The 11,401-nt window shown below is 47.6% G+C and overlaps 5 protein-coding genes across 5 annotated transcripts; 2 read left to right on the forward strand and 3 right to left on the reverse strand.

The window, feature by feature from the left end:
- Window positions 1-7: 7 nt before the first annotated feature.
- Window positions 8-2,142, reverse strand: EDB93DRAFT_1158818 (branched-chain alpha-ketoacid dehydrogenase). The gene is made up of 11 exons (XM_041449973.1): window positions 1,805-2,142; window positions 1,632-1,745; window positions 1,551-1,573; window positions 1,421-1,501; window positions 991-1,365; window positions 910-937; window positions 750-858; window positions 425-698; window positions 327-370; window positions 245-276; window positions 8-194 (listed from the first exon to the last, which is right to left on the reverse strand). Exons 1-11 carry the CDS (start codon window positions 1,826-1,828, stop codon window positions 165-167), a joined length of 1,134 nt encoding a protein of 377 aa, XP_041305607.1. The 5' UTR covers window positions 1,829-2,142; the 3' UTR covers window positions 8-164.
- Window positions 1,982-3,374, reverse strand: EDB93DRAFT_621434 (uncharacterized protein). The gene is made up of 4 exons (XM_041456890.1): window positions 3,243-3,374; window positions 3,119-3,191; window positions 2,606-3,064; window positions 1,982-2,555 (listed from the first exon to the last, which is right to left on the reverse strand). Exons 1-4 carry the CDS (start codon window positions 3,254-3,256, stop codon window positions 2,211-2,213), a joined length of 891 nt encoding a protein of 296 aa, XP_041305608.1. The 5' UTR covers window positions 3,257-3,374; the 3' UTR covers window positions 1,982-2,210.
- Window positions 3,256-5,995, forward strand: EDB93DRAFT_621371 (origin recognition complex subunit 4 C-terminus-domain-containing protein). The gene is made up of 5 exons (XM_041456889.1): window positions 3,256-4,387; window positions 4,442-5,116; window positions 5,166-5,274; window positions 5,328-5,518; window positions 5,576-5,995. Exons 1-5 carry the CDS (start codon window positions 3,401-3,403, stop codon window positions 5,747-5,749), a joined length of 2,136 nt encoding a protein of 711 aa, XP_041305609.1. The 5' UTR covers window positions 3,256-3,400; the 3' UTR covers window positions 5,750-5,995.
- On the reverse strand, window positions 5,765-6,602 carry EDB93DRAFT_1158825 (uncharacterized protein). The gene is made up of 6 exons (XM_041449974.1): window positions 6,510-6,602; window positions 6,385-6,456; window positions 6,260-6,333; window positions 6,159-6,207; window positions 6,057-6,102; window positions 5,765-6,002 (listed from the first exon to the last, which is right to left on the reverse strand). The coding sequence occupies exons 1-6, from the start codon at window positions 6,555-6,557 to the stop codon at window positions 5,947-5,949; spliced, it is 345 nt and encodes a 114-aa protein (XP_041305610.1). The 5' UTR covers window positions 6,558-6,602; the 3' UTR covers window positions 5,765-5,946.
- Window positions 6,603-8,136: 1,534 nt separating this feature from the next.
- EDB93DRAFT_1293933 (acyl transferase/acyl hydrolase/lysophospholipase) lies at window positions 8,137-11,398 on the forward strand. The gene is made up of 17 exons (XM_041454592.1): window positions 8,137-8,211; window positions 8,264-8,369; window positions 8,402-8,457; window positions 8,513-8,614; window positions 8,675-8,781; window positions 8,891-8,928; window positions 8,979-9,128; window positions 9,178-9,419; window positions 9,469-9,566; window positions 9,618-9,791; window positions 9,843-9,883; window positions 9,933-10,034; window positions 10,086-10,156; window positions 10,210-10,295; window positions 10,345-10,369; window positions 10,421-10,504; window positions 10,556-11,398. The coding sequence occupies exons 1-17, from the start codon at window positions 8,161-8,163 to the stop codon at window positions 11,270-11,272; spliced, it is 2,250 nt and encodes a 749-aa protein (XP_041305611.1). The 5' UTR covers window positions 8,137-8,160; the 3' UTR covers window positions 11,273-11,398.
- The last annotated feature ends 3 nt before the right edge of the window (window positions 11,399-11,401 follow it).

The following is an 11,401-nucleotide window of genomic DNA, read 5'->3' on the forward strand; positions in this document are numbered from 1 at the left end:
ACATAAATATTAAGCCGAAATATTGTTTAAATTATTTAATGAGTACTGGTTGCCAAGACAGCCCATGTTCTACTGTAAAAGCGCATGCAGCAAATACTAATAACAGGTAGACACCAGCTGCGTTATTTGATGCTACAGGAAGATACATACTCAGACTATCACGTCTATAGCTCAATACCCTCAAGGTTCGTGCCCTTGGCCCAGCGTCACATGTTGATAACCGCTGACTTAAGAAAGAACTTACCAGCTTGGGCAAGCGTAAATATACATCCGTCCCTTCGTAAAGTCAACATGAGGCCCGAATGCGACGGGCAAATCTGACTCACCCCAACCATCCAGGGAAACCAGCTCCAGGGTGCCTCCAAAATACCTATCAAGGTAGTTCAGTTAACCGGTATGAAGGCACCAGCATACAACTACACACGTTGTAAATATGTTGCTCATAGGTAAGCCCAGCCCGATTCTGGGATGTGGCGCAATGCCAGCCTCGCGTTCAGGATCTTTATTGTTTGAATTCACATTCAACTCTTGGGTCCGTAATGGGCGTATTTGCTCCGCAACAGTGGCTTTGACGCCTCTCGAGCTGGCTGAGCGTAGTGCGCCCAGCCGCGTGTCATCCATGCGTGTTGCATTGCGAATGTGAGAGAAAGAGAAGAGGTCGGAGGGTGACTTGATCCGAGCGGATGAGAGTCCACCGCCTATAAAAATTGTCTTCAAATTCACTTGCAGGAGAAAAAAGAAGTGCCAACCTTGATCAGATATTCTCACCCCAACGTCATTCTCGCCCACGACGATGGTGGCTCGTATAGGAGGAAGGCTAGATGAATTTCGGTGATTCAGTCCAGTAGCGGTCATTGCCTAGAACGCCGTCAGTCGACCATTCTTTAGATGTGATCCAGAAATATGCACGTTTTTGAGAAGTTCAAATATAATGTACCTAGAGAGTGAGGCATGTGTGAGATTAAACACGCTGTGAGTGAAAAGATTTACTCCAGGTGTTCACGTATGTAGGAAAACTTGATGTCAACATGACCGTCAACAATCACTTCCGGCCATCTACGATTCGGCATGCTCTCCCCAGTTTCATCTTTGATATCGTGCGGCCTGCTATGCAAGAGCGCGGCACACTTGTCAATGGAATGCTTGAGGTTGAGCGCAGTATAAATGATGCCGACATGTGGGTCTTCGGGGAGACCGAGGCTGTTAGTTCCGAGGGACCTCGAGAGCGCAAGGTGATGCTCGGCAAGAACACGCCTTGAGATTCGGGATACGAGCATGCGTCTCATGAATGCATCTAGTGAATCTGGTGGAAGGTGCGGAGATGAAAGGGAGAGTCCCAGTGACAGACTTGGGATGACGGGTGCACTGGCATATAAGTAGTTAGAATCAGAAGCGTGATGGACCAAGAATAGTGTATTACTGCTCGTCCAGGATACCCTCAAGAAATACACAAAAGGCCTCATTCTCTTCCAAAGTGGTGACCTGAGGGTAGCGCCGAAACCTTGTAAACAAGTCAGAAAAAGTGCGTTCTGCAGAATCAGGTTATTGACTTCTCAAATGCGGACCAATACAACTGTGTAAATTTGCCCGAGGTCAGGAACATGCTATGAAGAAGTGTTATTGGAACAAACCTCATAGACTCGAGCTACGCCCTCCTGAGTTACCACTACGTACGGAAGGGCTTGCAAGTCCATTAGCCTGTGTGCGATGCGGACAGGCAGCTCGGTGCGGACATAATTAGCGCTCTGTAACAAATGAGATTGAACACTGGCGTTAACATTACTTTGCCCCCTCAAGCACTCACCTTTATGAGTTTCTCCTCGTCCATAGACCGCCCAAAAAACACCTATCATACCATGAGTATGTTAAGAAATGGTTTTACAAAAGCAGTTTCACGAGCTGTCGGAGGCTCAGCCTGTTTGCTTCTTTTGAAGCATAGAGCTCTAGCTGGCGATTTTGATAGAAATGGAGCGCAGTTGACTGAGGCTGGACTTGGCTGGAGGAGTGCCTTAGCAAGTGTCGGGCGCAATCGCTTGCATGCCATCCATTTCGAAACCGCCATGACATGGTCGAATGGAAGAAGGTGCCAATGATAGTTCAAACCTTCATCAGTAGGCCGTTTCGTGAGTGGTGGATCGCAGTGAAGAACTCAAGCCAAAAACGTCTATCACCAGTAGCGTAAACTACTCTTCAGAAGTCGTAGGTGCAAACTACAAAATGCCCTCTGATTTTAATGCACCGATAATTAAGAAAGCAGATCTACGGTCTCTATCGACTCCTATCCAATCCCCCTTCTTCTCAGAGGTCAATCCTTCGTCGCCAAAGACATATATATTATCTGGATCTCCCTCCGACTCTGCTTTCTCCTGCGACAACTGTCGTTCCTCTTCCTCACGATCCCAAAGTACTTCTTCCCACTGAGAATCGCTGATGGTGACCGCCACTGTTTTAGCCTCTCGAATATTTGGAAGGACGGATGTGAGAAGGTTAGATAAAAGCTCTGAAGTTCCGTCTGCAGTTTGAGAGTGGAGAACCGGTAAAGGAAGATACTCGGCCTGCATTATAGATTAAATTAATTTGCCACCGACCAAGGTCGATCGCTCACCTCAAGAAGCATACCTTTGATGGCACCACCAGCAAGGACTACATGACCAACCCGGACGAGCCAGTCATTACCAATAGCAAACACAAAACCTTCTACAGAGAGTTGCTGACCGCCTTGACTTCTTTGCGCACCAGGAGCTGTTTGTCTGACGGGGATCCAGCGTGCTTTCAATTGATGCAGAACTTGTTCTAATGCGCCGGGCGGACGGAGGGTGAGGAAAGTAGTTCGGTAGTGTGGTGGGACTGGGAAAACTTGTACATCGGTTGTCTGGGAGTTCTGAACACTTGATACAATGTCTGCACGAGTAGGTGCTGCAGGATCCTCCAGAAGGACGAAGACATTCTCATTCATCGTTAGCGTGCACATGGAGCGCTCTGAGTGGACTTGAAGGCCGGGTATTGAACCAAGTGTCGAGCGGTAAGATTTCACGCTCAAAAACCACCTTCCTCGAACCTGGCCCTACGAGCGGCATCAACGAACCTGGATGAGGGTTGAGTTTTCATTGCGACAAACATGGTGGTTTCGCATTATATTTTCACGGATGAGTTCGAGACCAGTGCTTGGTGCATTGATCCATCGAGCAAGCCTGAATCATGCATCAGAATAACCATGATAAACTTGTGCTAAAGTAACTTACCCTGTGAATCCCATGAAACAAAAGAGTTGGTCAATGGTAAAGTCACAACTTGAAACTGTGGACCATCCACTTGTGAAACACGTGACAAGAGTGGCGGCGACGCGTTAGACTTTAATATGGTGATTTGAAGTCCTGATCTCAATCATCTATCATCACAAATGCCTAAACGCAAAACACGCGAGGAACCAGACGCTATCAATGAGGCCTCTCCTCCAAAGCGCGCCACTAGAGCCAGCGCTCGACGGAACAATTCTGGACTGGTTGCACCATCAGCTCGGTCCGAGTCCAGCAACTCTCCGAAGAAAGTTATTCAGCAGAGTAGCAAAGGCTTCCAAGCTGATACACAGCTGGATGGGACAGTGCCATGTGCACTCCCCCAAAAAACCCGCCGCATGACGCAGCCGGCTGCTAGACAGTCACCCCTCAAGAGGACCAACACTTCGTCACCTTCAAAAAAGAATGGAAAACAGAAATCTAATCCGACAACGAGTTCCCACAGACAAGAAGAACCTGACAACTCTGATGAAGCGGATGAGCTGAATCTGTCTCCCCCCAAACTGCCAGTCAATTGCACAACGCCTCCACCTAGATCTCACGTTGGACGCGTCCTTTTGCATTCTGTTGAAATTACGACACCTAGATCATTCCCAAAGCTTGGTTTTATGGCCTCACCGGTGCCTAGTACGCGACATTTCCCTGCTAAGGCACCTACCGCAACCACAGGTGTTGCGTATCATGTATCAGAATTAGTTGCCGCATCGCCAAGCCGTCCTTCCACCTTTCAGAACGATCTGCTTCCAAAGACCTCACCTAATCGGACCAAACAACTTCCGAATACAGCGAGTGGGGATAGGCTATGGTCTAAGTCTGCCAAGAAAGATCAATTTACAGCTTCTAGACCCCAATCACCTTCCCGCCTTCCTCATATTCTCCCCTCTCATCTCAGCATATGCCACCGTCTACAGAAGCGTGCGATGCTATTGGAAATACAAAATTGTAGAATGGAATCCGATGAGGACGTTAGTCTTGGCCCTACCAACACGGTAGCTTCTCAACAACTGAAGGATTTGCTTGCGGGAACTGTCAATCGTGGGGAGGGAAATAGCTGTTTTGTCTTAGGACCACGCGGCAGCGGAAAGACTGCTGTAAGCTGCCCACATCTTCCTGTCGTCTAACCATATCAAAACTGTTGTTTCAAGATTGTAGATCGAGCTATCGCGTCCCTAGACCAGACTCCGATCGTTATCAGACTTTCGGGTCATACCGAGCTAAACGATCACCTCGCACTTCGAGAGATCGCGCGACAGCTCTCTCTCCAAACAGGCAAAACTTATTTGGGTGAACTTAATAATGACGATGACCGAGATGATGACGGCAATCCTTTCCTGGACGCTGGCCCAAGCATTGACATTCCGCCCCCATCTCATCTCCCCGCGTTGGTATCAGCCTTGACCACGCTTTCGCGGCCAGTGGTAGTCATCTTAGACGCCTTCGACCTCTTCGCGTTACATGCTCGCCAGGCACTTCTTTACTGCTTACTGGATACCGCGCAAAGCTGTAGAGTCGGTCAAGGACACAATGGCATTGCAGTCATTGGGGTAACTACGAGGATAGACACAATCAACCTTTTGGAGAAAAGGGTCAAGAGCAGGTTCTCTGGCCGAATGTTGCGTACTGCTGCTCCGATAGAGCTCTCATTTTGGATGAAGCTTGTAGAACGAGTGTTACGGGCCCGAATTGAAACCCCCGAGGAAGAGTGGGGGCCGTTATGGACCCTGGCTATCGACAATTTCGTCGCAGATCGGAAAGTGCTCGAACAAATTCAAGAAACTGTTGCTATTACACACGACATTAGGACCCTTCAACGAATTTTGGTGCGACGCCTGGGTGGCTAGCTCGAGGGCTTTTCTGACCATTGAATAGGTTGGTGTTGTCGCTGCACTAGCTCCTTTGTCTCCGTTTCCCACTTGTGCGCAGCTCTCATCAGCAGTACATGCACAACGTATACGCGATCCATTCCCTCACTTAAGCAGTATGTCAAATTATTTTCTCTGGCATGAAGGTTTCAGTTGAGCCCTCCACCAGCATTGCCATACCCCTCGATCTGTCTTCTTATAGCTGCCGCGCATGCTCATACAGCTGGTCATGATGCTGTAACCTTCGAAATGCTTTACGACGCTTTCCGTGAACAATACCGTGCTTCTGCAGCAGCCCCGATCCAGGTTGCAGGAGGAAGCATTGGCATGTCCCGGTGTACCCGGGAAGTTCTGATGAGGGTGAGTCGAGAATTCTTATCGACCTATTTTTGGTTGCTGAAGTCTAACATAATCTAGGGATTCGAACACCTGATTGGTGAAAAGATATTTATATGCGTAGCCGCCTCGTCTACGAGCATCGCTCCAGGGTTCGCTCGATATCGAAGTGCTTTGACCTGGGATGATGTGAAAAGGGCAGTCGACAAGATGGGTAAAACGAGCTTGAAGAAGTGGCTCACAAAAGCGCAATAAGTTTGTGACGTGGCTGCATAGCTTGGTTCGCCATTTAGAGTATGGATCAGGTGGTCTTTGTGCAAGCTATATATATTCCAAGTCGCATTGTGTATATGAAATGGTTCGTCCATGAAATTGAGATGCCTTGCATGGCTATACAGGTTGTTGTATCAAGTACAAGTTATTTGACACGTGGTATAACTCATTCGCCAGCACTAGTAGTTGCTCTGGTAAACATCTTCGGTGAACGTCTCGGTGATCTGCTCCTGAGCTTCAAGTAACTTGTCATCAAAATAGATCACGACGTGACAGATAAAATACATACCGTGAGCATGTGCTCTGTCCCTCTGGTGCCTAGACCAGGCATCAGCCTGTTCGAGAGTTTTGTTAGAGCGTCACAGTCTAATTCCGATGACTAAATACTTACACCCTTCGTCTCGACCAAGCGGTCAACGGCAGCCCCGGCGAAACCAGCCCTGGAGACTACATGAGCAATACAAAACACAAGTGTCTGGCACGACGACCTACATGAGTTCCTTAGCCAAAGCATGGCTTTGAGGCTTGCCATTCCTGGCACAATGATCTTCGTAAGCCTTTGCAGCCTAATTTCGAACATGAGAACTGATTAGGGTAGGGTAAGGGGTGAGGCTTACTTCGAAGGCGACGGCACCACCAAGGAGTTCGTGGCTCAAGCTAGCCTCGTGAGGTGCATCCGAGCTTTGGAACTGTAAATGTGTGATTGAAGATGCGTTGTCTGTGGAGTTATAGAGAAACCAACCTCGTTGTATGAGTCCTGGGAAGAAGAGAAGACGTCGAGGAAACCCATGGTAGACTTTGGTAGTTAAGTGAGTGAATGCAGAAGGGATGAGTGCAAGATGGGTTTATATACCTTTAGATGATTCTGTCAACCCAAAAGCGGAGTATACGATGGGCAGTGTCAAAGATGATCAGGATCACATGAGATGTCTGGGGGACGAACAATAGACTCATTCATGATGGATAGTACCTTGGTGATGGGACGAATTCCGGTGTTCGATACCCGGGAGATCATGTTATCGATCTTATCTCCCATCATCAGAGGTGGTTTCCATATCCGTTCCAAGATAGGAAAGATAGCCGAATAATACCGATCCAATGAGGGCTTTCCGTTATGTGCTGCGGCCTGCGGGCCCAACTGAACTGCGATCACGGAATGATGACCACGGCGACAGCGCTAGCAGCAGGAAAAGTACAATGATGATAATATTTTCCTACTCCAGGGACGATCAACGGCTGGAACATATAATATCGATCAGGTGTCAGACGAACGTGTCAACCTTAAATTGCAACTGAAACTAGAATCTTGTAGAATCCAGGGTGTCATGCGTTTTGAGAAACTATTAATTTTCACGCCACTGGTAGGCACATCCGGTACATACCGTGCTCAGCCGGGCTAGGTTATGAATAAATGAACTTGTCTGTAAGGAAGCAAATCAATCCCCACTCGTAAGTCCAATCCAAGAGGAGGTAAACTGAACGCACGCGTCGTCATAGGCTCATCTACAGCTGATAGAAATACGCGCGTGGGTAACCACACCCACTGACAGTCGTGCGTCAAATTCCTACATCCTGAAAGAAAGAATTTGGGGCTGACCGGAAGTCTCCTCCCCTCCAAGAACATCATCTACCGCCTTGCGCTCCGTTCGCAAGCGGGAAGTGATCTATACATTGTCATTAAAGGACCATACGGCGATGGTAAAAATCCGAGATACACACCTGCTTCGAGATCGGAAACTCGTAGGCTATCATGTGCACGCTCATTTATTGTAGCCTGTTTCCGGGGATATCACAAGCATGTTAGCCCATGCCGGACAAAACAACATGTAAAGTAGGTGATGTGGTAATTTCGGGCAATATACAATTGGTAGAATACACTGAGGAAACTGAGAAAGTACTTGTATGACTCGGTGCAGCCATCGATAACTTGAAATTACAGATCACGTGTCAAACGATAGCACCGCACCGTGTGGACGCTGTATACGACCTGGACCGCGTTCGCTGACTCTTTCACACCGCTAACCACCGCTGGCTATAGAAGACCGATGGAAGCGCCAGCGGATTTACTCAATTCAGGCTACGTTAACGAATCGTTGGTTGTTTGCCTTTCAGTCAGTTCTAGTTTGACGGAAATCCTTTGCAGACACATACAGGCTTTCATCAACGCCCTACAGTCGGATGACCTAGATGGTCATGATTCCCTATCAGCAGCTTCACCTCACACAGTTCCTAGCTCCCCTGTACCACAGAGCCCTCGAGTGAGGAAGGTCTCCGCTCTTTCCGATTTCGCTCCAATCAACTTGAAGGTAAAGAGGTACGGATCTTCATTTCTCGATTAATTGATACTGCTGAACGAACTCGTTGTGGCCAGGAAACGAAAGGGGGACAAGTCTATGGGTAGGAGGTCAGAGTGGTCGTTTCTTGTCTTCCGATGGCCACTCCTTGTGAGCATCAATATCCCTATTTCGTCCCCACTCGATATTTATTCTATACCAGTTTCTGATATTCATCCTCATTGCGCTCCAATTCGGATTCTATATCCTTATTAGACAACTCGTGAATACCAAAGAATGGCTACTGGCATGCAAGTTTGACCTTGACTGTACCAACACTTTGGCTCATCCAAAATTCCAGGGCGAGGACAGAAGGGTCTTCTACGAAAGCGTCTTCGTGGGGCACGCACGTATGAGGTGGGTTATGTCTCGAATCTTGATATATGCACCAGTCTCTCACTTTTGACTCTAGGAATGGAAGGAAACGGCAACGATGCTCGACAGATACCTTAAGTTCGATGACTGGAAGAAGGTTGATGAGGATGCATTTTATGATTGGAAACTTCTGCGCAAGGTAAAGAAAGCCTCGTTCATCAAACACCTCAAACACAGTAGCTCAAGCGACACTTGTCAGGTGAATCGGTCGTTGAAGATTTTGAGAGAGAAGCAGGATGTTCGTGGCGTTCTCGGTGTATTGGAGACATGTATCCGATCCAATTTTGTAGGAGTCGAGTCTTCCAGGTGAGTTCCTTATATTGCTCAATCCTACTCCCATTCATGATTCTTCTAGGCTTTATAGTGAAGTAAGCATTTCATCCTCTAAAATAGCAGCCTAATCCACATCTTTGAGACACCAGACTTTCCTGGGCACCAAGGACTTAATCGAATGTCAGTTTCTACTAAAACATATCTCATTCGGTCTAATTCCCCTTCAATAGCATATTATACAGAGCTGCAAACCGCATTACAATTCGTTCGAGAGTCATCGGAACTTTCTATTGAAGAGAAGAGGAAATTCTTCAAAAATGCTAGTACTAATCTGGGAACATCTGCATTGTGTCTCTCAGGTGGCGCGTCTTTCGGATATTGTAAGTCGGAAACTACTTCAAACGAATGACATTTGACTCACTTTTCTAGACCATTTTGGTATAGTGAAAGCTTTCCTAGATGCAGGGCTGCTTCCCCGGGTTATTGCTGGAACATCTGCTGGTGGTCTTGTTGCCGCTCTGGTATGCACACGCACAGATGCGGAACTGAAGGCTCTTCTTGTTCCAGAACTCGCCGAAAAACTGACAGCGTGTGAAGACTCCTTTAATGTATGGATAAAGCGTTTCTGGGTCACCGGCGCCAGATTTGACAGTGTTATGTGGGCTCGTAAAGTCGGCTGGCATACTCAACCGATGTTTCTTTTTTGATCCGTTTTTACAGTGCACATTCTTCACAAGAGGTTCTATGACCTTCCGAGAAGCCTATCTACGGACCGGGCGAATCCTCAACATTTCTGTTGTCCCTGCTGATCGGCACGCGTAAGCTCGTTATCTGAGCCTTTAATCTAAAATAACTGACATTCATTTCAGTCCCACGAAGCTCTTGAATTACATGTCTGCGCCGGACACGATAATTTGGACGGCTCTACTCGCTTCAGCAGCTGTACCCGGGATTCTCAATCCGGTTGTACTCATGCAAAAGCTTCATGATGGCCACATAGTGCCATGGAATTGGGGTAGCAAGTTTAAGGACGGGTCTTTAAGGTAAGCAGGCATGATCTGCCAAAATCTTTTCATATGCCTGACATCAACTAGGGTCGATATTCCTCTTCAAGCTCTCAAAATGTACTTCAATGGTGAGATAGTTGTTGTTGGACGAGCATGATCGGCTGAATATAATTCTAGTTACTCATCCGGTTGTGTCGCAAGTGAACCCCCATGTCCATTTATTCTTCTTTGCGCCTCGTGGGTCGGCAGGAAAACCGGTAGCTCACAGGAAAGGAAGGGGTATGAGATGAATATCTTACTTTTTCTATTCAGTGCTTCATACATTTACAGGGTGGCGAGGCAACTTTCTTCTGTCTGCAGCGGAACAGTGGCTCAAACTAGAGCTCACAAAGAATTTCAAGGTAAATGCTTGTTTGATCGTGCCGGTAGACTCGAAGTAAATCATTCCGACCAGGTGATTCGTGATCTCGAGCTTCTTCCGCAGTTGCTCGGACAGGACTGGTCTAGTGTCTTTCTGCAACGTTTTGATGGGGCTGTCACGTATGTACCAATCATCTGACCATCTGATGACACTTATGCTCGGCTCCAGAATCTGGCCGAGAACGCGAATTTTGGTGCGTAGCCTCTAATAGAGAATGCAATGCTGATGGCTGATTGAATGATAGGATTGGTTGCATATCTTGAGCGACCCAGACTCAGCCGAGCTCGAACGAATGATGAATGTCGGGCAAATTGCAACTTGGCCTAAGGTAGGAGCCATTGGCACTCCGTGTCGCTCATTTACTCATTGTTGACTTCAGTTACATATGATCGAAAATCGGTTTCGCATAGAAAATGAGATTCTCATGGGTCGACAGGCAGTCCGCATAGCAATGGACCGAATTCGGTCTCGTACAAATGCCGGTGACACCCGGAATATTGTTATCAACGGTCAAGCCGTCCCTGAGCCCGTTACTGGCTCTCGGCTTCGTGCAAGGCCCGAGTCGCCAATACCATTGGACTCGGACACTGAACGTGCATTCAAAGACAATGGCACGGCTTGGTTCTTCCGCCGTGGTCGCCCTACAGCTGGTGCTCCACGAGAATCTGAGACGAGCACACCGTATGAGAACAACTACAACAATACCACTGACCCTTTACGTTCTCCTGTTTTGCGCCGCAAGTGGGCATCTGAGCTTCTCGATCGCAACGGTGATAATGGAGTCGGAAACTCGTCAGCAAGCCCGCGTACAGCCACGCCAGAACCGTCTGCTGATGAACCAAGGCAACACACTTCTAATTCATCCACATTCTTCAGAAGACTGCCAGGATCGTTATCGATACCGTTCTCCGGTTCTCATAGACCTGCCATATCCAGCGGGAGGGGTCTGAATGTAGATGCATCAGAAGTTCCCTGGAGTAGTGAAAGCTCATCGGAAGATGAATTGGATTACCTCCAACAACAGTCGGCTCTTCACTTGAATGCTGAATTCAATGAAGATGCGGTTTCAGATGGAGAAGGAGTGGATCAAGACTGAAATAGTGTTCCTAATGTTACTTGTATAATGATTGTATACCAACTGTAGCCATGACTTTCATCATGTATTTTTGCTTAAAGTTCTCATACGTCTGAAGCGGCGAACATGTAATATTTCGGCGAGTTCCGC

This window comes from Suillus bovinus (assembly GCF_016758785.1).
Source record: "Suillus bovinus strain UH-Sbo-P2 chromosome Unknown EDB93scaffold_46, whole genome shotgun sequence".
Lineage (NCBI taxonomy): Eukaryota > Fungi > Basidiomycota > Agaricomycetes > Boletales > Suillaceae > Suillus > Suillus bovinus.

Excerpts from the sequence above, each read along its gene's own strand:
- EDB93DRAFT_1158818 (XM_041449973.1), bottom strand. The coding sequence starts at position 1,828 with ATGGACGAGGAGAAACTCATAAAG. Across the intron at positions 1,366-1,420 it reads GAGGGTATCCTGGACGAGCA|TGCACCCGTCATCCCAAGTC; the intron begins GTAATACACTAT and ends CTTATATGCCAG. Across the intron at positions 699-749 it reads GGTGAGAATATCTGATCAAG|GCGGTGGACTCTCATCCGCT; the intron begins GTTGGCACTTCT and ends CAATTTTTATAG.
- EDB93DRAFT_621434 (XM_041456890.1), bottom strand. Across the intron at positions 3,065-3,118 it reads ATATAATGCGAAACCACCAT|GGCCAGGTTCGAGGAAGGTG; the intron begins GTTTGTCGCAAT and ends TGCCGCTCGTAG. Across the intron at positions 2,556-2,605 it reads TCAAAGGTATGCTTCTTGAG|GCCGAGTATCTTCCTTTACC; the intron begins GTGAGCGATCGA and ends TCTATAATGCAG.
- EDB93DRAFT_621371 (XM_041456889.1), top strand. The coding sequence starts at position 3,401 with ATGCCTAAACGCAAAACACGCGAGGAACCAGACGCTATCAATGAGGCC. Across the intron at positions 5,275-5,327 it reads TCCATTCCCTCACTTAAGCA|CATTGCCATACCCCTCGATC; the intron begins GTATGTCAAATT and ends GCCCTCCACCAG. Across the intron at positions 5,519-5,575 it reads CCCGGGAAGTTCTGATGAGG|GGATTCGAACACCTGATTGG; the intron begins GTGAGTCGAGAA and ends AACATAATCTAG.
- EDB93DRAFT_1158825 (XM_041449974.1), bottom strand. The coding sequence starts at position 6,557 with ATGGGTTTCCTCGACGTCTTCTCTTCTTCCCAGGACTCATACAACGAG. Across the intron at positions 6,208-6,259 it reads GCTTTGGCTAAGGAACTCAT|GGCTGGTTTCGCCGGGGCTG; the intron begins GTAGGTCGTCGT and ends TGTAGTCTCCAG. Across the intron at positions 6,103-6,158 it reads GCTTGGTCGAGACGAAGGGT|GCTGATGCCTGGTCTAGGCA; the intron begins GTAAGTATTTAG and ends ACTCTCGAACAG.
- EDB93DRAFT_1293933 (XM_041454592.1), top strand. The coding sequence starts at position 8,161 with ATGGGTAGGAGGTCAGAGTGGTCGTTTCTTGTCTTCCGATGGCCACTC. Across the intron at positions 8,212-8,263 it reads TCTTCCGATGGCCACTCCTT|TTTCTGATATTCATCCTCAT; the intron begins GTGAGCATCAAT and ends ATTCTATACCAG. Across the intron at positions 10,505-10,555 it reads AAATTGCAACTTGGCCTAAG|TTACATATGATCGAAAATCG; the intron begins GTAGGAGCCATT and ends TGTTGACTTCAG.